Below are 24,213 nucleotides of genomic sequence, written 5' to 3' on the forward strand. Positions count from 1 at the left end.
GTAATATACATTGTACTGGATCACCTCATGCTAGAAGTGAAGAGGATGAATGAGTGAATGGACCTCTTCCGCGATAGCCAGACTGTGGTCAGTAAGGAAGGAAGTTATGTTCAAGTGAATTTTTTTAACCGGATGTATGACGGTACAATGCGTACCGTTACAACGTGTCCCTTTACGACGCAGTTTTAACAACGCAAGTCGTTACAACGACTTGCGTTGGGGGGGCGCTGAGAGTGAATAGTTTAATTTACTATTCCAACACCAGTCCCCGTGGATAGTAGGGAAGGTGTTGGATAGTAAATTAAACTATCCCCTATCCTAGAGCGCCCTCCAGCAAAAGTCGTTGTAACGACTTTCGTTGTTAAAACTGCGACGTAATGGTACTGCGTTGTAGCGGTTCCGTTGTAAAGGATGTTTCCCGTTTTAACCATGTCTCCCTGCATAAGCAGACTTGTGTATATTTGTCCCTGTGCTATATTGCTTGTAGTAGGTAAGTAATTCAACATATTAACTGCTCTGCTCCTGTGTCTGTTGCTTTGTATTGATTGACAAGGTACAAATGCTCACCTGTGACAGGATGCGGGCTCAGAAAGACTTGTCAGAAAGTATCACTTTCCTGTTTCCTGCAGACCCATTAATGCAAGTGATTGTGACTATCTCCAACAGAGAGGGCCTGCATTGTCAATTATTCAGTCAGACCTCTTAAGAGTGGCAAGAAGGCTTTAAATCGATGTTTGTGAGAACCACTACTGCAGATGGAGACATACAGGACACTCTTAATACAGGGCTAAACTAGCCGGACTATTTACAAGAAGCTAGCCCCGCTGCAGCTTCATTTTTTTATGCAGTGGCAGCGCAATTAGTGCTCCACACTGCTCCATATTAACAAACTGACACATTGGGACCAATGTGTCACTTTGTGTAGGCCTGTATCAAATAATACCAGCAGGAGGTATAATGTACGCAGGGTAGGCATTCCTACCTTAAAAGCCACAGAGAACTGACGCAGTGAAATTTACTGCTTTTCACTGTGTCACTTTACAACTTGACTGTGTCAAAAACCCTATGCCTTCTCAAACCAGACGTAAGGATTGACGCAAGGCTTTTAAAATGGGACTCGCCTCTGTGTTCTGACGCATTGCTGGAGTTGCGTCAGTATTACACAAACTCCAGAAATGCATCACTTTAGCGCCAACAGATGCTTCAGAGTTTCTGACGCATCTGTGAATCCTTGCACCATTGAGCCCTGTATTGTAAATACAGTGCATCCTTGGCGTCGTTAGGGCATTTGCAGCAGGTGCATGAAATCTGACGCATGGAAGTTGATGCGCCAGTTCTTGTAACTATACTCCTAGGTTCACTTTTGGAGTTTGTGGAGTGGTGTGGCTCACTGGTTAGAGGCGGCAGACTCAGAAGCAGAGGTTGGCCCGGAACCAGGGTTCGATTCCCGACGCGGCAGGGTCTTGGACCAAGGTCAGCGGACTCGATAATTCTCGCCTCGGTGCCTACTCTAACCATGGGTCGCACTCAGCAACTCTGGGCAATAGCTTGCTTAATCTCCACTAACGGCCCCATCAGCGCCGGGGATGCTTGTCTTCACCTTGGAGATGCCCAGGAGGGACCATCTCACAGGGAAAGCCAGGATGGGTTCGCCAGCGGTATACAGCGCCGGGACAGCTGTGCTCTTTACAAGTATACCACGACATTTAACTTTTCAAGAAGCAGAACCAAGGTTTTTTGTGCAAATATTCATATGTAATACATTTTGCTACAACTAACATAAAATATGTGTCACGCTAAGCAATTATTGATAGGCTGTTATAACAGCTCAGTCTATACTTTGGAATCTCACCGTGAATATCACTTTCATTCATCCTTCTGACGTCGATAAAATGGTTTACTATTAAGTGGTTGTATGACATCACAACGCATGCTTTTACCACACATGCCATTACAACGCAGTTTTTACAACGCAAGTCGTTACAACGACTTGCGTCGGGGGGGGTTGGATAGTGGAATAGTTTAATTTTCTATTCCAACTCCAGTCCCTGTGGATAGTAGGGAAGGTGTTGGATAGAAAATTAAGCAATTCCCTATCCTACAGCGCCCTCCAGCGCAAGTCGTTGTAATGACTTGCGTTGTAATGGTTGTGTTGTAATGGTAGTGCGGGGTCAAAGTTGCGTTGTAAAGGATGTTCCCCCTATTAAGTAGCCTAAACCCTAAGTGCATGTTTACAGGGCTACAAAACTGCGAGCCATTATGTGCACAGTCACCAAATAAAATACTCATTAATACGTCATTAATTACAGAAAATTATGAAAGTTCAAGTGGGGCTCTGGGGCTTTGTGGCGGTGTGCATATTAAAGAACAGCACATAACACACAATGTAAAGTTATTTAATGTTTGTTAATTGTTAGGTCTGGGGAAGCCGACCAATTATGTTCAGCACACAGACAGTGTGTTTAGCCCAGACCCTTTCAATCATTGGGTCGCCTGGATCAGCCCCCTGCAGCCACTGGTTCGAAACACTGCCAATCACATAGGCTTTCCTTTAACCTCGTCATCCTGCTATTGGCTGTTTGGGTGTATCATTCCACTTAGTTGGAAGTGCTTCTATTGGCTCGTGTGAGAGCAATAAATGCACTGACACGAGGTTCGTGGGGCCTTTCACCCCAATGTAGTGCTGCCTTTTACTACTCTACCCTGAGGCATTTTCTTTGAAGTCACAGAGCTGTGTGCTCGAATGGAAGCGCACTTAACTCATGTAAAGTTGTCTTACAATGATATCCAGTTTTGACTCCGAATGCTTTACAATGCATAGTTTGTCATACATTTCCTCTGAAAATCAATGGAAAGTAATACAATTATAGTAAAGAATACAAATAAAAAAATAGTAATATTGCAGTTTTTTGCCCAAAATTTTTAAACCGAAGAAACCACATGTTCGAAGCATTTCCTTTATATTGTCATCAGTGGGGGGCAAACGCCCCCCTCTCCCCCTCCCAAAAAAAAATAATAATTGTCCTGGCATCCGCCCTAAAAAGGGATCAGGTTAAAGACAGGGAAATAAAATTATCATTCTGTAAGTCAAGACGGGACCTCAAGGGGTCGCTGTTGCGCCGTCACTGTGCCGACCTGTAATGTTTGTGTGTGCCACGAGCCCAGGGGTTGACTTTCTCCAGCCACGATAACAGGCGACCTTCTCCTCCTTTCATCACTCCAGTCCCGTTTCTTTATTGGTCCTTTTTGGGCGGCCCTCTCCTCCCCCTCCATTGGATATACAGACACACACACACACTCACACACAGAGACAGAGCAGCCAGCCCTCTCAGGGCAGAGGAATGTGTATCCTCGGGGCGGGGGGAGGAGGGTCCGCCCCTCCCTCCTCCTCCAATTTCTGCACTTAAAAAAAATCTGCACTTTTAACAAACCATCCTCAGAAAGTCAGGAGAGCTGCCGACCCTCCACGTGAACACACTTGTGTAGGCACTGAGGGGGCAGGTCTCCTCCTGCACGCAGCAGGCACCCCTGGCACACCTCACCAGCCTTGCCCATCACCCGCCCTCCCCACCGCCATGCCCCCAGCTCAGGTCGCCCTCCTGTCCCTGGTCCTGGCCTGCTGCCTGCCGGGGCCCCTCCTGGCCGGCCTGCTGCAGCCCTTCGACCGCCTCTACTACTCGGGCCTGCGTGCCTACTTCCAGAAGGACTGGCCTGCCACCGAGGAGTCCCTGCTGGGCGCCTTGCAGAGCCGCGCCCGGGTTCGAGGCGCTAAGGTGGCGTGCCATGCCCAGTGCCAAGCCGAGGAGGAGGACGCGGGCACGGCTGCAGGGGCAGGGGAGGGCGTGCCCGGCCACCTGCAGGAGCTGGGGGTCTTCGAGAGGGTGCTGAGGAGGGCAGAGTGCCAGAGCTACTGCCTGGGGCGGCAGGTGGGCCCGCCCTCGCGGCACCGCACCACGCGGAGGGTGGAGGACGAGTTCCGCAGGCGAGAGCCCTACAACTACCTGCAGCTGGCCTACTTCCAGGTAAGGGGCAGGGTGGTGCACAGTGTATGCATTCACCCATTCGTTCGTTGGCATTGGGTTGGTGGGCATTGCTGGGGTGGAATCAGTCCTGGGTCCTCACAGCGCCTCCTGCTGGTCAGGGCAGTCATTTTGGTTCATTCTTCCTGCCAGCAGAGCAGAGTTAGATGAACACACCAGACTGCAGAGGGACAGTCTACTCTGGACAGAGCCACTCACATTAGAACACTCACTGCCCAGTGGCGCTGGGACAGAGTCACTCACGTGAGATCACTGCCCAGAGATGCTGGGATAGAGTCACTCATGTGAGATCACTGCCCAGTGGCGCTGGGACAGAGTCACTCACATGAGATCACTGCCAGTGGCGCTGGGACAGAGTCACTCACATGAGATCACTGCCAGTGGCGCTGGGACAGTGTCACTCACATGAGATCACTGCCCAGGGGCGCTGGGACAGAGTCACTTACATGAGATCACTGCCAGTGGCGCTGGGACAGAGTCACTCACGTTAGATCACTGCCCAGTGATGCTGGGACAGAGTCACTCACGTTCGATCACTGCCAGTGGCGCTGGGACAGAGTCACTCACGTGAGATCACTGCCCAGAGATGCTGGGATAGAGTCACTCATGTGAGATCACTGCCCAGTGGCGCTGGGACAGAGTCACTCACATGAGATCACTGCCAGTGGCGCTGGGACAGAGTCACTCACATGAGATCACTGCCAGTGGCGCTGGGACAGAGTCACTCACATGAGATCACTGCCCAGGGGCGCTGGGACAGAGTCACTCACATGAGATCACTGCCAGTGGCGCTGGGACAGAGTCACTCACGTTAGATCACTGCCCAGTGATGCTGGGACAGAGTCACTCACGTTAGATCACTGCCAGTGGCACTGGAACAGAGTCACTCACGTTAGATCACTGCCCAGTGATGCTGGGACAGAGTCACTCACGTTAGATCACTGCCAGTGATGCTGGGACAGAGTCACTCACGTTAGATCACTGCCAGTGGCGCTGGGACAGAGTCACTCACGTTAGATCACTGCCCAATGATGCTGGGACAGAGTCACTCACGTTAGATCACTGCCAGTGGCGCTGGGACAGAGTCACTCACGTTAGATCACTGCCAGTGGCGCTGGGACAGAGTCCCTCATGTTAGATCACTGCCCACGGGCCCTGGGATAGAGTCACTCACATTAGATCACTGCCCAGGGGCGCTGGGACAGAGTCACTCACATGAGATCACTGCCAGTGGCGCTGGGACAGAGTCACTCACATGAGATCACTGCCCAGGGGCGCTGGGACAGAGTCACTCACATGAGATCACTGCCAGTGGCGCTGGGACAGAGTCACTCACATGAGATCACTGCCAGTGGCGCTGGGACAGAGTCACTCACGTTAGATCACTGCCCACACTGCCCACGGGCCCTGGGATAGAGTCACCCACATGAGATCACTGCCAGTGGCGCTGGGACAGAGTCACTCACATGAGATCACTGCCCAGGGGCGCTGGGACAGAGTCACACACATGAGATCACTGCCAGTGGCGCTGGGACAGAGTCACTCACATGAGATCACTGCCAGTTGCGCTGGGACAGAGTCACTCACGTTAGATCACTGCCAATGGCGCTGGGACAGAGTCACTCACGTTAGATCACTGCCCAGTGATGCTGGGACAGAGTCACTCACGTTAGATCACTGCCAGTGGCGCTGGAACAGAGTCACTCACGTTAGATCACTGCCCAGTGATGCTGGGACAGAGTCACTCACGTTAGATCACTGCCAGTGATGCTGGGACAGAGTCACTCACGTTAGATCACTGCCAGTGATGCTGGGACAGAGTCACTCACGTGAGATCACTGCCAGTGGCGCTGGGACAGAGTCACTCACGTTAGATCACTGCCAGTGGCGCTGGGACAGAGTCACTCACGTTAGATCACTGCCAGTGGCGCTGGGACAGAGTCATTCACGTTAGATCACTGCCCACGGGCCCTGGGATAGACTCACTCACATTAGATCACTGCCCAGGGGCGCTGGGACAGAGTCACTCACATGAGATCACCGCCAGTGGCGCTGGGACAGAGTCACTCACATGAGATCACTGCCCAGGGGCGCTGGGACAGAGTCACTCACATGAGATCATTGCCAGTGGCGCTGGGACAGTCACTCACATGAGATCACTGCCAGTGGCGCTGGGACAGAGTCACTCACGTTAGATCACTGCCAGTGGCGCTGGGACAGAGTCACTCACATGAGATCACTGCAAGTGGCGCTGGGACAGAGTCACTCACGTTAGATCACTGCCCACGGTCCCTGGGATAGAGTCACTCACGTGAGATCACTGCCAGTGGCGCTGGGGCAGAGTCACTCACGTTAGATCACTGCCCAGTGATGCTGGGACAGAGTCACTCACGTTAGATCACTGCCAGTGATGCTGGGACAGAGTCACTCACGTTAGATCACTGCCAGTGATGCTGGGACAGAGTCACTCACGTTAGATCAATGCCAGTGGCGCTGGGACAGAGTCACTCACGTGAGATCACTGCCCAGTGATGCTGGGACAGAGTCACTCACGTTAGATCACTGCCAGTGGCGCTGGAACAGAGTCACTTACGTTAGATCACTGCCCAGGGGCCCTGGGATAGAGTCACTCACATTAGATCACTGCCAGTGGCGCTGGGACAGAGTCACTCACGTTAGATCACTGCCCAGTGATGCTGGGACAGAGTCACTCATGTTAGATCACTGCCCAGGGGCCCTGGGATAAAGTCACTCACATTAGATCACTGCCCAGGGGCGCTGGGATAGAGTCACTCCCATTAGATCACTGCCAGGGGCCCTGGGACAGACTCACTCACATTAGATCACTGCCAGGGGCCCTGGGACAGAGTCACTCACGTGAGATCACTGCCAGGGGCCCTGGGACAGAGTCACTCACGTGAGATCACTGCCAGGGGCCCTGGGACAGAGTCACTCACATGAGATCACTGCTAGTGGTGCTGGGGCAGAGTCACTCACATTAGATCACTGCCCACTGACCTGGGACAGAGCCACTCACGTGAGATCACTCACTGCCCACTGGCGCTGGGGCAGAGTCACTCACATTAGATCACTGCCCACTGGCGCTGGGACAGAGTCGCTCACGTTAGACCACCCACTGTCCAGTGGCACTAGGACAGAGTCACTCACATTAGATCAATGTCCAGTGGCGCTGGAACAGTCACTCACATTAGATCACTGCTAGTGACGCTGGGGCAGAGTCACTCACATTAGATCACTGCTAGTGGCGCTGGGGCAGAGTCACTCACGTTAGATCACTGCCAGTGATGCTGGGACAGAGTCACTCACGTTAGATCAATGCCAGTGGCGCTGGGACAGAGTCACTCACGTTAGATCACTGCCCACGGGCCCTGGGATAGAGTCACTCACATTAGATCACTGCCCAGGGGCGCTGGGACAGAGTCACTCACATGAGATCACTGCCAGTGGCGCTGGGACAGAGTCACTCACATGAGATCACTGCCCAGGGGCGCTGGGACAGAGTCACTCACATGAGATCACTGCCAGTGGCGCTGGGACAGAGTCACTCACATGAGATCACTGCCAGTGGCGCTGGGACAGAGTCACTCACGTTAGATCACTGCCCACGGGCCCTGGGATAGAGTCACCCACATGAGATCACTGCCAGTGGCGCTGGGACAGAGTCACTCACGTTAGATCACTGCCCACGGGCCCTGGGATAGAGTCACTCACATTAGATCACTGCCCAGGGGCGCTGGGACAGAGTCACTCACATGAGATCACTGCCCAGGGGCGCTGGGACAGAGTCACACACATGAGATCACTGCCAGTGGCGCTGGGACAGAGTCACTCACATGAGATCACTGCCAGTGGCGCTGGGACAGAGTCACTCACGTTAGATCACTGCCAATGGCGCTGGGACAGAGTCACTCACATGAGATCACTGCCAGTGGCGCTGGGACAGAGTCACTCACGTTAGATCACTGCCAGTGGCGCTGGGACAGAGTCACTCACGTTAGATCACTGCCCAGTGATGCTGGGACAGAGTCACTCACGTTAGATCACTGCCAGTGGCGCTGGAACAGAGTCACTCACGTTAGATCACTGCCCAGTGATGCTGGGACAGAGTCACTCACGTTAGATCACTGCCAGTGATGCTGGGACAGAGTCACTCACGTTAGATCACTGCCAGTGATGCTGGGACAGAGTCACTCACGTGAGATCACTGCCAGTGGTGCTGGGACAGAGTCACTCACGTTAGATCACTGCCAGTGGCGCTGGGACAGAGTCACTCACGTTAGATCACTGCCAGTGGCGCTGGGACAGAGTCATTCACGTTAGATCACTGCCCACGGGCCCTGGGATAGACTCACTCACATTAGATCACTGCCCAGGGGCGCTGGGACAGAGTCACTCACATGAGATCACCGCCAGTGGCGCTGGGACAGAGTCACTCACATGAGATCACTGCCCAGGGGCGCTGGGACAGAGTCACTCACATGAGATCACTGCCAGTGGCGCTGGGACAGTCACTCACATGAGATCACTGCCAGTGGCGCTGGGACAGAGTCACTCACGTTAGATCACTGCCAGTGGCGCTGGGACAGAGTCACTCACATGAGATCACTGCAAGTGGCGCTGGGACAGAGTCACTCACGTTAGATCACTGCCCACGGTCCCTGGGATAGAGTCACTCACGTGAGATCACTGCCAGTGGCGCTGGGGCAGAGTCACTCACGTTAGATCACTGCCCAGTGATGCTGGGACAGAGTCACTCACGTTAGATCACTGCCAGTGATGCTGGGACAGAGTCACTCACGTTAGATCAATGCCAGTGGCGCTGGGACAGAGTCACTCACGTGAGATCACTGCCCAGTGATGCTGGGACAGAGTCACTCACGTTAGATCACTGCCAGTGGCGCTGGAACAGAGTCACTTACGTTAGATCACTGCCCAGGGGCCCTGGGATAGAGTCACTCACATTAGATCACTGCCAGTGGCGCTGGGACAGAGTCACTCACGTTAGATCACTGCCAGTGGCGCTGGAACAGAGTCACTCACGTTAGATCACTGCCCAGGGGCCCTGGGATAGAGTCACTCACATTAGATCACTGCCAGTGGCGCTGGGACAGAGTCACTCACGTTAGATCACTGCCCAGTGATGCTGGGACAGAGTCACTCATGTTAGATCACTGCCCAGGGGCCCTGGGATAAAGTCACTCACATTAGATCACTGCCCAGGGGCGCTGGGATAGAGTCACTCCCATTAGATCACTGCCAGGGGCCCTGGGACAGACTCAATCACATTAGATCACTGCCAGGGGCCCTGGGACAGAGTCACTCACGTGAGATCACTGCCAGGGGCCCTGGGACAGAGTCACTCACGTGAGATCACTGCCAGGGGCCCTGGGACAGAGTCACTCACATGAGATCACTGCTAGTGGTGCTGGGGCAGAGTCACTCACATTAGATCACTGCCCACTGACCTGGGACAGAGCCACTCACGTGAGATCACTCACTGCCCACTGGCGCTGGGGCAGAGTCACTCACATTAGATCACTGCCCACTGGCGCTGGGACAGAGTCGCTCACGTTAGATCACCCACTGTCCAGTGGCACTAGGACAGAGTCACTCACATTAGATCAATGTCCAGTGGCGCTGGAACAGTCACTCACATTAGATCACTGCTAGTGACGCTGGGGCAGAGTCACTCACATTAGATCACTGCTAGTGGCGCTGGGGCAGAGTCACTCACGTTAGATCACTGCCAGTGATGCTGGGACAGAGTCACTCACGTTAGATCAATGCCAGTGGCGCTGGGACAGAGTCACTCACGTTAGATCACTGCCCAGGGGCCCTGGGATAGAGTCACTCACATTAGATCACTGCCAGTGGCGCTGGGACAGAGTCACTCACGTTAAATCACTGCCCAGTGATGTTGGGACAGAGTCACTCATGTTAGATCACTGCCCAGGGGCCCTGGAATAAAGTCACCCACATTAGATCACTGCCCAGGGGCGCTGGGATAGAGTCACTCACATTAGATCACTGCCCAGGGGCGCTGGGACAGAGTCACTCACATGAGATCACTGCCAGTGGCGCTGGGACAGAGTCACTCACATGAGATCACTGCCCAGGGGCGCTGGGACAGAGTCACTCACATGAGATCACTGCCAGTGGCGCTGGGACAGAGTCACTCACATGAGATCACTGCCAGTGGCGCTGGGACAGAGTCACTCACGTTAGATCACTGCCCACGGGCCCTGGGATAGAGTCACCCACATGAGATCACTGCCAGTGGCGCTGGGACAGAGTCACTCACATGAGATCACTGCCCAGGGGCGCTGGGACAGAGTCACACACATGAGATCACTGCCAGTGGCGCTGGGACAGAGTCACTCACATGAGATCACTGCCAGTGGCGCTGGGACAGAGTCACTCACGTTAGATCACTGCCAATGGCGCTGGGACAGAGTCACTCACATGAGATCACTGCCAGTGGCGCTGGGACAGAGTCACTCACGTTAGATCACTGCCAGTGGCGCTGGGACAGAGTCACTCACGTTAGATCACTGCCCAGTGATGCTGGGACAGAGTCACTCACGTTAGATCACTGCCAGTGGCGCTGGAACAGAGTCACTCACGTTAGATCACTGCCCAGTGATGCTGGGACAGAGTCACTCACGTTAGATCACTGCCAGTGATGCTGGGACAGAGTCACTCACGTTAGATCACTGCCAGTGATGCTGGGACAGAGTCACTCACGTGAGATCACTGCCAGTGGTGCTGGGACAGAGTCACTCACGTTAGATCACTGCCAGTGGCGCTGGGACAGAGTCACTCACGTTAGATCACTGCCAGTGGCGCTGGGACAGAGTCATTCACGTTAGATCACTGCCCACGGGCCCTGGGATAGACTCACTCACATTAGATCACTGCCCAGGGGCGCTGGGACAGAGTCACTCACATGAGATCACCGCCAGTGGCGCTGGGACAGAGTCACTCACATGAGATCACTGCCCAGGGGCGCTGGGACAGAGTCACTCACATGAGATCACTGCCAGTGGCGCTGGGACAGAGTCACTCACATGAGATCACTGCCCAGGGGCGCTGGGACAGAGTCACTCACATGAGATCACTGCCAGTGGCGCTGGGACAGAGTCACTCACATGAGATCACTGCCAGTGGCGCTGGGACAGAGTCACTCACGTTAGATCACTGCCCACGGGCCCTGGGATAGAGTCACCCACATGAGATCACTGCCAGTGGCGCTGGGACAGAGTCACTCACATGAGATCACTGCCCAGGGGCGCTGGGACAGAGTCACACACATGAGATCACTGCCAGTGGCGCTGGGACAGAGTCACTCACATGAGATCACTGCCAGTGGCGCTGGGACAGAGTCACTCACGTTAGATCACTGCCAATGGCGCTGGGACAGAGTCACTCACATGAGATCACTGCCAGTGGCGCTGGGACAGAGTCACTCACGTTAGATCACTGCCAGTGGCGCTGGGACAGAGTCACTCACGTTAGATCACTGCCCAGTGATGCTGGGACAGAGTCACTCACGTTAGATCACTGCCAGTGGCGCTGGAACAGAGTCACTCACGTTAGATCACTGCCCAGTGATGCTGGGACAGAGTCACTCACGTTAGATCACTGCCAGTGATGCTGGGACAGAGTCACTCACGTTAGATCACTGCCAGTGATGCTGGGACAGAGTCACTCACGTGAGATCACTGCCAGTGGTGCTGGGACAGAGTCACTCACGTTAGATCACTGCCAGTGGCGCTGGGACAGAGTCACTCACGTTAGATCACTGCCAGTGGCGCTGGGACAGAGTCATTCACGTTAGATCACTGCCCACGGGCCCTGGGATAGACTCACTCACATTAGATCACTGCCCAGGGGCGCTGGGACAGAGTCACTCACATGAGATCACCGCCAGTGGCGCTGGGACAGAGTCACTCACATGAGATCACTGCCCAGGGGCGCTGGGACAGAGTCACTCACATGAGATCACTGCCAGTGGCGCTGGGACAGTCACTCACATGAGATCACTGCCAGTGGCGCTGGGACAGAGTCACTCACGTTAGATCACTGCCAGTGGCGCTGGGACAGAGTCACTCACATGAGATCACTGCAAGTGGCGCTGGGACAGAGTCACTCACGTTAGATCACTGCCCACGGTCCCTGGGATAGAGTCACTCACGTGAGATCACTGCCAGTGGCGCTGGGGCAGAGTCACTCACGTTAGATCACTGCCCAGTGATGCTGGGACAGAGTCACTCACGTTAGATCACTGCCAGTGATGCTGGGACAGAGTCACTCACGTTAGATCAATGCCAGTGGCGCTGGGACAGAGTCACTCACGTGAGATCACTGCCCAGTGATGCTGGGACAGAGTCACTCACGTTAGATCACTGCCAGTGGCGCTGGAACAGAGTCACTTACGTTAGATCACTGCCCAGGGGCCCTGGGATAGAGTCACTCACATTAGATCACTGCCAGTGGCGCTGGGACAGAGTCACTCACGTTAGATCACTGCCAGTGGCGCTGGAACAGAGTCACTCACGTTAGATCACTGCCCAGGGGCCCTGGGATAGAGTCACTCACATTAGATCACTGCCAGTGGCGCTGGGACAGAGTCACTCACGTTAGATCACTGCCCAGTGATGCTGGGACAGAGTCACTCATGTTAGATCACTGCCCAGGGGCCCTGGGATAAAGTCACTCACATTAGATCACTGCCCAGGGGCGCTGGGATAGAGTCACTCCCATTAGATCACTGCCAGGGGCCCTGGGACAGACTCACTTACATTAGATCACTGCCAGGGGCCCTGGGACAGAGTCACTCACGTGAGATCACTGCCAGGGGCCCTGGGACAGAGTCACTCACGTGGGATCACTGCCAGGGGCCCTGGGACAGAGTCACTCACATGAGATCACTGCTAGTGGTGCTGGGGCAGAGTCACTCACATTAGATCACTGACCACTGACCTGGGACAGAGCCACTCACGTGAGATCACTCACTGCCCACTGGCGCTGGGGCAGAGTCACTCACATTAGATCACTGCCCACTGGCGCTGGGACAGAGTCGCTCACGTTAGATCACCCACTGTCCAGTGGCACTAGGACAGAGTCACTCACATTAGATCAATGTCCAGTGGCGCTGGAACAGTCACTCACATTAGATCACTGCTAGTGACGCTGGGGCAGAGTCACTCACATTAGATCACTGCTAGTGGCGCTGGGGCAGAGTCACTCACGTTAGATCACTGCCAGTGATGCTGGGACAGAGTCACTCACGTTAGATCAATGCCAGTGGCGCTGGGACAGAGTCACTCACGTTAGATCACTGCCCAGGGGTCCTGGGATAGAGTCACTCACATTAGATCACTGCCAGTGGCGCTGGGACAGAGTCACTCACGTTAAATCACTGCCCAGGGATGTTGGGACAGAGTCACTCACGTTAGATCACTGCCAGGGGCCCTGGGACAGACTCACTCACATTAGATCACTGCCATGGGCCCTGGGACAGAGTCACTCACGTGAGATCACTGCCAGGGGCCCTGGGACAGAGTCACTCACATTAGACCACTGCCCACTGACCTGGGACAGAGCCACTCACGTGAGATCACTGGGACAGAGTTACTCACGTGAGATCACTCACTGCCCACTGGCGCTGGGGCAGAGTCACTCACATTAGATCACTGCCCACTGGCGCTGGGACAGAGTCGCTCACGTTAGATCACTCACTGTCCAGTGGCACTGGGACAGAGTCACTCACATTAGATCAATGTCCAGTGGCGCTGGAACAGTCACTCACATTAGATCACTGCTAGTGGCGCTGGGGCAGAGTCACTCACATTAGATCACTGCTAGTGGCGCTGGGGCAGAGTCGCTCACATTAGATCACTGCCAGTGGCGCTGGAACAGAGTCACTCACATTAGATCACTGCCACTGGGCTGGGACAGAGTCACTCACATGAGATCACTGCCAGTGGCGCTGGGACAGAGTCACTCACATTAGATCACTGCCCAGTGGCGCTGGGACAGAGTCACTCACGTTAGATCACTGCCCAGTGATGCTGGGACAGAGTCACTCACGTTCGATCACTGCCAGTGGCGCTGGGGCAGAGTCACTCACATTAGATCACTGCCAGTGGCGCTGGGGCAGAGTCACTCACAATAGATCACTGCCCAGTGATGCTGGGACAGAGTCACTCACGTTAGATCACTGCCAGTGGCGCTGGGACAGAGTCACTCACGTTAGATCACTGCCCAGTGATGCTGGGACAGAGTCACTCACGTTAGATCACTGCCAGTGGCGCTGGGACAGAGTCACTCACGCTAGATCACTGCCAGTGGCGCTGGGACAGAGTCACTCACGTTAGATCACTGCCCTGGGATAGAGTCACTCACATTAGATCACTGCCCAGGGGCGCTGGGACAGAGTCACTCACATGAGATCACTGCCAGTGGCGCTGGGACAGAGTCACTCACATGAGATCACTGCCCAGGGGCGCTGGGACAGAGTCACTCACATGAGATCACTGCCCAGGGGCGCTGGGACAGAGTCACTCACATGAGATCACTGCCCAGGGGCGCTGGGACAGAGTCACTCACATGAGATCACTGCCAGTGGCGCTGGGACAGAGTCACTCACATGAGATCACTGCCAGTGGCGCTGGGACAGAGTCACTCACGTTTGATCACTGCCCACGGGCCCTGGGATAGAGTCACTCACATGAGATCACTGCCAGTGGCGCTGGGACAGAGTCACTCACATGAGATCACTGCCCAGGGGCGCTGGGACAGAGTCACTCACATGAGATCACTGCCAGTGGCGCTGGGACAGAGTCACTCACGTTAGATCACTGCCAATGGCGCTGGGACAGAGTCACTCACATGAGATCACTGCCAGTGGCGCTGGGACAGAGTCACTCACGTTAGATCACTGCCAGTGGCGCTGGGACAGAGTCACTCACGTTAGATCACTGCCCAGTGATGCTGGGACAGAGTCACTCACGTTAGATCACTGCCAGTGGCGCTGGAACAGAGTCACTCACGTTAGATCACTGCCCAGTAATGCTGGGACAGAGTCACTCACGTTAGATCACTGCCAGTGATGCTGGGACAGAGTCACTCACGTTAGATCACTGCCAGTGATGCTGGGACAGAGTCACTCACATTAGATCACTGCCAGTGGCGCTGGGACAGAGTCACTCACGTTAGATCACTGCCCACGGGCCCTGGGATAGAGTCACTCACATTAGATCACTGCCCAGGGGCGCTGGGACAGAGTCACTCACATGAGATCACTGCCAGTGGCGCTGGGACAGAGTCACTCACATGAGATCACTGCCCAGGGGCGCTGGGACAGAGTCACTCACATGAGATCACTGCCAGTTGCGCTGGGACAGAGTCACTCACATGAGATCACTGCCAGTGGCGCTGGGACAGAGTCACTCACGTTAGATCACTGCCAGTGGCGCTGGGACAGAGTCACTCACATGAGATCACTGCCAGTGGCGCTGGGACAGAGTCACTCACGTTAGATCACTGCCAGTGGCGCTGGGACAGAGTCACTCACGTTATATCACTGCCCAGTGATGCTGGGACAGAGTCACTCACGTTGGATCACTGCCAGTGATGCTGGGACAGAGTCACTCACGTTAGATCAATGCCAGTGGCGCTGGGACAGAGTCACTCACGTGAGATCACTGCCCAGTGATACTGGGACAGAGTCACTCACGTTAGATCAATGCCAGTGGCGCTGGGACAGAGTCACTCACGTTAGATCACTGCCCAGTGATGTTGGGACAGAGTCACTCATGTTAGATCACTGCCCAGGGGCCCTGGGATAAAGTCACCCACATTAGATCACTGCCCAGGGGCGCTGGGATAGAGTCACTCACATTAGATCACTGCCAGGGGCCCTGGGACAGACTCACTCACATTAGATCACTGCCAGGGGCCCTGGGACAGAGTCACTCACGTGAGATCACTGCCAGGGGCCCTGGGACAGAGTCACTCACATTAGACCACTGCGAGTGGCGCTGGAACAGTCACTCACATTAGATCACTGCTAGTGGCGCTGGGGCAGAGTCACTCACATTAGATCACTGCCCACTGACCTGGGACAGAGCCACTCACGTGAGATCACTGGGACAGAGTTACTCACGTGAGATCACTCACTGCCCACTGACGCTGGGGCAGAGTCACTCACATTAGATCACTGCCCACTGGCGCTGGGACAGAGTCGCTCACGTTAGATCACTCACTGTCCAGTGGCACTGGGACAGAGTCACTCACATTAGATCAATGTCCAGTGGCGCTGGAAACGTCACTCACATTAGATCACTGCTAGTGGCGCTGGGGCAGAGTCACTCACATTAGATCACTGCTAGTGGCGCTGGGACAGAGTCACTCACGTTAGATCACTGCCCAGGGGCCCTGGGATAGAGTCACTCACATTAGATCACTGCCAGTGGCGCTGGGACAGAGTCACTCACGTTAAATCACTGCCCAGTGATGTTGGGACAGAGTCACTCATGTTAGATCACTGCCCAGGGGCCCTGGGATAAAGTCACCCACATTAGATCACTGCCCAGGGGCGCTGGGATAGAGTCACTCACATTAGATCACTGCCAGGGGCCCTGGGACAGACTCACTCACATTAGATCACTGCCATGGGCCCTGGGACAGAGTCACTCACGTGAGATCACTGCCAGGGGCCCTGGGACAGAGTCACTCACATTAGACCACTGCCAGTGGCGCTGGAACAGTCACTCACATTAGATCACTGCTAGTGGCGCTGGGGCAGAGTCACTCACATTAGATCACTGCCCACTGACCTGGGACAGAGCCACTCACGTGAGATCACTGGGACAGAGTTACTCACTTGAGATCACTCACTGCCCACTGGCGCTGCGGCAGAGTCACTCACATTAGATCACTGCCCACTGGCGCTGGGACAGAGTCGCTCACGTTAGATCACTCACTGTCCAGTGGCACTGGGACAGAGTCACTCACATTAGATCAATGTCCAGTGGCGCTGGAACAGTCACTCACATTAGATCACTGCTAGTGGCGCTGGGGCAGAGTCACTCACATTAGATCACTGCTAGTGGCGCTGGGGCAGAGTCACTCACATTAGATCACTGCCAGTGGCGCTGGAACAGAGTCACTCACATTAGATCACTGCCACTGGGCTGGGACAGAGTCACTCACATGAGATCACTGCCAGTGGCGCTGGGACAGAGTCACTCACATTAGATCACTGCCCAGTGGCGCTGGGACAGAGTCACTCACGTTAGATCACTGCCCATTGATGCTGGGACAGAGTCACTCACGTTAGATCACTGCCAGTGGCGCTGGAACAGAGTCACTCACATTAGATCACTGCCAGTGGCGCTGGGGCAGAGTCACTCACAATAGATCACTGCCCAGTGATGCTGGGACAGAGTCACTCACGTTAGATCACTGCCAGTGGCGCTGGGACAGAGTCACTCACGTTAGATCACTGCCCAATGATGCTGGGACAGAGTCACTCACGTTAGATCACTGCCAGTGGCGCTGGGACAGAGTCACTCACGTTAGATCACTGCCAGTGGCGCTGGGACAGAGTCACTCACGTTAGATCACTGCCCTGGGATAGAGTCACTCACATTAGATCACTGCCCAGGGGCGCTGGGACAGAGTCACTCACATGAGATCACTGCCAGTGGCGCTGGGACAGAGTCACTCACATGAGATCACTGCCCAGGGGCGCTGGGACAGAGTCACTCACATGAGATCACTGCCAGTGGCGCTGGGACAGAGTCACTCACATGAGATCACTGCCAGTGGCGCTGGGACAGAGTCACTCACGTTAGATCACTGCCCACGGGCCCTGGGATAGAGTCACTCACATGAGATCACTGCCAGTGGCGCTGGGACAGAGTCACTCACATGAGATCACTGCCCAGGGGCGCTGGGACAGAGTCACTCACATGAGATCACTGCCAGTGATGCTGGGACAGAGTCACTCACATGAGATCACTGCCAGTGGCGCTGGGACAGAGTCACTCACGTTAGATCACTGCCAATGGCGCTGGGACAGAGTCACTCACATGAGATCACTGCCAGTGGCGCTGGGACAGAGTCACTCACGTTAGATCACTGCCAGTGGCGCTGGGACAGAGTCACTCACGTTAGATCACTGCCCAGTGATGCTGGGACAGAGTCACTCACGTTAGATCACTGCCAGTGGCGCTGGAACAGAGTCACTCACGTTAGATCACTGCCAGTGGCGCTGGAACAGAGTCACTCACGTTAGATCACTGCCCAGTAATGCTGGGACAGAGTCACTCATGTTAGATCACTGCCAGTGATGCTGGGACAGAGTCACTCACGTTAGATCACTGCCAGTGATGCTGGGACAGAGTCACTCACATTAGATCACTGCCAGTGGCGCTGGGACAGAGTCACTCACGTTAGATCACTGCCAGTGGCGCTGGGACAGAGTCACTCACGTTAGATCACTGCCAGTGGCGCTGGGACAGATTCACTCACGTTAGATCACTGCCCACGGGCCCTGGGATAGAGTCACTCACATTAGATCACTGCCCAGGGGCGCTGGGACAGAGTCACTCACATGAGATCACTGCCAGTGGCGCTGGGACAGAGTCACTCACATGAGATCACTGCCCAGGGGCGCTGGGACAGAGTCACTCACATGAGATCACTGCCAGTTGCGCTGGGACAGAGTCACTCACATGAGATCACTGCCAGTGGCGCTGGGACAGAGTCACTCACGTTAGATCACTGCCAGTGGCGCTGGGACAGAGTCACTCACATGAGATCACTGCCAGTGGCGCTGGGACAGAGTCACTCACGTTAGATCACTGCCAGTGGCGCTGGGACAGAGTCACTCACGTTATATCACTGCCCAGTGATGCTGGGACAGAGTCACTCACGTTGGATCACTGCCAGTGATGCTGGGACAGAGTCACTCACGTTAGATCAATGCCAGTGGCGCTGGGACAGAGTCACTCACGTGAGATCACTGCCCAGTGATACTGGGACAGAGTCACTCACGTTAGATCACTGCCAGTGGCGCTGGAACAGAGTCACTCACGTTAGATCACTGCCAGTGGCGCTGGGACAGAGTCACTCACGTTAGATCACTGCCCAGTGATGTTGGGACAGAGTCACTCATGTTAGATCACTGCCCAGGGGCCCTGGGATAAAGTCACCCACATTAGATCACTGCCCAGGGGCGCTGGGATAGAGTCACTCACATTAGATCACTGCCAGGGGCCCTGGGACAGACTCACTCACATTAGATCACTGCCAGGGGCCCTGGGACAGAGTCACTCACGTGAGATCACTGCCAGGGGCCCTGGGACAGAGTCACTCACATTAGACCACTGCCATTGGCGCTGGAACAGTCACTCACATTAGATCGCTGCTAGTGGCGCTGGGGCAGAGTCACTCACATTAGATCACTGCCCACTGACCTGGGACAGAGCCACTCACGTGAGATCACTGGGACAGAGTTACTCACGTGAGATCACTCACTGCCCACTGGCGCTGGGGCAGAGTCACTCACATTAGATCACTGCCCACTGGCGCTGGGACAGAGTCGCTCACGTTAGATCACTCACTGTCCAGTGGCACTGGGACAGAGTCACTCACATTAGATCAATGTCCAGTGGTGCTGGAACAGAGTCACTCACGTTAGATCAATGCCAGTGGCGCTGGGACAGAGTCACTCACGTTAGATCACTGCCCACGGGCCCTGGGATAGAGTCACTCACATTAGATCACTGCCAGTGGCGCTGGGACAGAGTCACTCACGTTAGATCACTGCCCAGTGATGTTGGGACAGAGTTACTCATGTTAGATCACTGCCCAGGGGCCCTGGGATAAAGTCACTTACATTAGATCACTGCCCAGTGGTGTTGGGACAGAGTCACTCACGTGAGATCACTGCCCAGTGCGGCTGGGACAGAGAACGTGAGATCACTGCCGGTGGCGCTGGGACAGAGTCACTCACATTAGATCACTCACTGCCCACTGGGGCTGGGACTGAGCCGTGCCTGTCAGACCGGTGTATCTGAAATCTTGTCCGAGTCGAGGCAGGGTAGCCGGCCCTGCGCCTCCTGAACACCCCTGGGCCGGGGCAGAGTCCGGGGAGTGTTCCGCCGGTCACGTGGCAGGTGAGGGCATCATATATGGATCTGGAATAAAGTCAGTGCCATGTCAGGGCACTGCCTCTGAAAGGCCAGGGTGGCAGAATGAATGAATGTCAGTCACGTGCCGTGTGGGACTGGGGCATAGCTTTGATGTGGCACGTATCACACGTAACACAGGTAGAGCTTGGATGGAGACTGGCACATGCCAGGCGGTGCCTCCTGCTCGCAGGTAGAGGTTGGCAGAGTCAAGTATATACTGCACTCTGCTGCGTCTGAAAGGCGTGGGGCCTGGGGCGCGGTCAGTCACAGTCTGGCAGGGACATGGCAGATATAATGGGACAGCCTGTGTGCCAAGAACGTCTCCCCCATCGTGACTGAAATGATGGGGTGAGACCCTGTGGCAGATATGAGGGGGTGAGACCCTGTGGCTGACATGACAGGGTGAGACCCCGTGGCAGACATGACAGGGTGAGACCCCGTGGCAAGCATGATGGGGTGAGACCCTGCGGCAGACATGACAGGGTGAGACCCCGTGGCAGACATTAAGGGGTGAGACCATGAGGCAGACATGACGGGGTGAGACCCTGTGCCAGACATGATGGGGTGAGACCCTGTGGCAGACATGATGGGGTGAGACCCTGCGGCAGACATGACGGAGTGAGACCCTGCGGCTGACATGACGGAGTTAGACCCCGTGGCTGACATGACAGGGTGAGACCCTGCGGCAGACATGACGGAGTGAGACCCTGTGCCAGACATGATGGGGTGAGACCCTGTGGCTGACATGACGGGGTGAGACCCTGTGGCTGACATGACGGAGTGAGACCCCGTGGCTGACATGACAGGTTGAGACCCCGTGGCAAGCATGATGGGGTGAGACCCGTGGCAGATATGAGGGGGTGAGACCCTGTGGCTGACATGACAGGGTGAGACCCCGTGGCAGACATGACGGGGTGAGACCCGTGGCAGATATGAGGGGATGAGACCCTGTGGCTGACATGACAGGGTGAGACCCCGTGGCAGACATGACAGGGTGAGACCCCGTGGCAGACATTAAGGGGTGAGACCCTGAGGCAGACATGACAGGGTGAGACCCCGTGGCAAGCATGATGGGGTGAGACCCGTGGCAGATATGAGGGGGTGAGACCCTGTGGCTGACATGACAGGGTGAGACCCCGTGGCAGACATTAAGGGGTGAGACCCTGAGGCAGACATGATGGGGTGAGACCCTGTGGCAGACATGACGGGGTGAGACCCTGCGACAGACATGATGGGATGAGACCCTGTGGCAGACATGAAGGAGTGAGACCCTGCGGCAGACATGACGGGGTGAGACCCTGTGGCAGACATTAAGGGGTGAGATCCTGTGGCACACATGACGGGGTGAAACCTGTGGCAGACATGATGGGGTGAGACCCTGTGGCAGGCATGACGGGGTGAGACCCTGTGGCTGACATGACGGAGTGAGACCCCGTGGCTGACATGACAGGGTGAGACCCCGTGGCAAGCATGATGGGGTGAGACCCGTGGCAGATATGAGGGGGTGAGACCCTGTGGCTGACATGACAGGGTGAGACCCCGTGGCAAGCATGATGGGGTGAGACCCGTGGCAGATATGAGGGGGTGAGACCCTGTGGCTGACATGACAGGGTGAGACCCCGTGTCAGACATTAAGGGGTGAGACCCTGTGGCTGACATGACGGAGTGAGACCCTGCGGCAGACATGACGGGGTGAGACCCTGTGGCAGACATTAAGGGGTGAGATCCTGTGGCAGACATGATGGGGTGAGACCCTGTGGCAGACATGAAGGAGTGAGACCCTGTGGCAGACATGACGGGGTGAGACCCTGGGGCAGACATGAAGGAGTGAGACCCTGTGTCAGACATGACGGGGTGAGACCCTGTGTCAGACATGACGGGGTGAGACCCTGTGGCAAGCATGATGGGGTGAGACCCTGTGGCAGACATGACGGGGTGAGACCCTGTGGCAGACATGAAGGAGTGAGACCCTGTGTCAGACATGATGGGGTGAGACCCTGGGGCAGACATGAAGGAGTGAGACCCTGTGGCAGACATGACGGGGTGAGACCCTGTGGCAAGCATGATGGGGTGAGACCCTGTGGCAGACATGACGGGGTGAGACCCTGTGGCAAGCATGATGGGGTGAGACCCTGCGGCAGACATGACGGGGGGACCCTGTGGCAGACATGAAGGAGTGAGACCCTGTGGCAGACATGATGGGGTGAGACCCTGTGGCAGACATGACGGGGTGAGACCCTGTGGCAGACATGTCGGGGTGAGACCCTGTGGCAGACATGACGGGGTGAGACCCTGTGGCAGACATGATGGGGTGAGACCCTGTGGCAGACATGACGGGGTGAGACCCTGTGTCAGATATGTCGGGGTGAGACCCTGTGGCGGACATGATGGGGTGAGACGGAGACCCTGTGGCAGACATGATGGGGTGAGACCCTGTGTCAGACATGATGGGGTGAGACCCCGTGGCAGACATGATGGAGTGAGACCCTGTGTCAGACATGATGGGGTGAGACCCCGTGGCAAGCATGACGGGGTGAGACCCCGTGGCAGACATGATGGAGTGAAACCCTGGGGCAGACATGACGGGGTGAGACTCTGTGGCAGACATTAAGGAGTGAGACCCTGTGGCAGACATGATGGAGTGAGACCCTGTGTCAGACATGATGGACTGAGACCCCGTGGCAAACATGACGGGGTGAGACCCCGTGGCAGACATGATGGAGTGAGACCCTGTGTCAGACATGATGGGGTGAGACCCTGCGGCAGATATGAAGGAGTGAGACCCTGTGGCAGACATGACGGGGTGAGACCCTGTGGCAGACATGACGGGGTGAGACCCTGGGGCAGACATGATGGGGTGAGACCCTGGGGCAGACATGAAGGAGTGAGACCCTGTGTCAGACATGATGGGGTGAGACCCTGTGGCAGACATGATGGGGTGAGACCCTGTGGCAGACATGACGGGGTGAGACCCTGCAGCAGACATGATGGGGTGAGACTCTGTGGCAGACATTAAGGAGTGAGACCCTGCGGCAGATATGAAGGAGTGAGACCCTGTGGCAGACATGATGGGGTGAGACCCTGTGGCAGACATGATGGAGTGAGACCCTGCAGCAGACATGATGGGGTGAGACTCTGTGGCAGACATTAAGGTATGAGACCCTGTGGCAGACATGATGGGGTGAGACCCTGTGGCAGACATGACGGGGTGATACCCTGGGGCAGACATGATGGAGTGAGACCCTGTGGCAGACATGACGGGGTGAGACCCCGTGGCAAGCATGATGGGGTGAGACCCTGTGGCAGACATGATGGGGTGAGACCCTGTGGCAGACATGACGGGGTGAGACCCTGTGACAGACATGCTGGGGTGAGACCCTGTGACAGACATGCTGGGGTGAGACCCTGTGGCAGACATGATGGAGTGAGACCCTGTGGCACACATGACGGGGTGAAACCTGTGGCAGACATGATGGGGTGAGACCCTGTGGCAGACATGAAGGAGTGAGACCCTGTGGCAGACATGAAGGAGTGAGACCCTGTGGCAGACATGATGGGGTGAGACCCTGTGGCAGACATTAAGGGGTGAGACCCTGTGTCAGACATGACGGGGTGAGACCCTGTGTCAGACATGACGGGGTGAGACCCTGTGTCAGACATGTCGGGGTGAGACCCTGTGGCAAACATGATGGGGTGAGACCCTGTGGCAGACATTAAGGGGTGAGACCCTGCAGCAGACATGATTGGGTGCGACCCTGTGGCAGACATGATGGGGTGCGACCCTGTGGCAGACATGGGGTGAGACCCTGTGGCAGACATTAAGGGGTGAGATCCTGTGGCACACATGACGGGGTGAAACCTGTGGCAGACATGATGGGGTGAGACCCCGTGGCAAACATGACAGGGTGAGACCCTGCGGCAGACATGACAGGGTTAGACCCTGCTGC

The 24,213-nt window shown here is 55.6% G+C and overlaps 1 protein-coding gene across 1 annotated transcript in view; it reads left to right on the top strand.

Moving 5' to 3' along the window:
• Positions 1-3,443: 3,443 nt before the first annotated feature.
• P3H3 (prolyl 3-hydroxylase 3) overlaps positions 3,444-24,213 on the top strand; it is a 107,582-nt gene continuing 86,812 nt past the window's right edge. The window contains exon 1 of the mRNA XM_078651518.1: positions 3,444-4,022. Coding sequence (XP_078507644.1) covers positions 3,576-4,022 — 447 coding nt within the window. The 5' untranslated portion in view covers positions 3,444-3,575. The remainder of the gene's footprint in view (positions 4,023-24,213) is intronic.

This window comes from Lissotriton helveticus, chromosome 7, assembly GCF_964261635.1.
Source record: "Lissotriton helveticus chromosome 7, aLisHel1.1, whole genome shotgun sequence".
Taxonomy (NCBI): domain Eukaryota; kingdom Metazoa; phylum Chordata; class Amphibia; order Caudata; family Salamandridae; genus Lissotriton; species Lissotriton helveticus.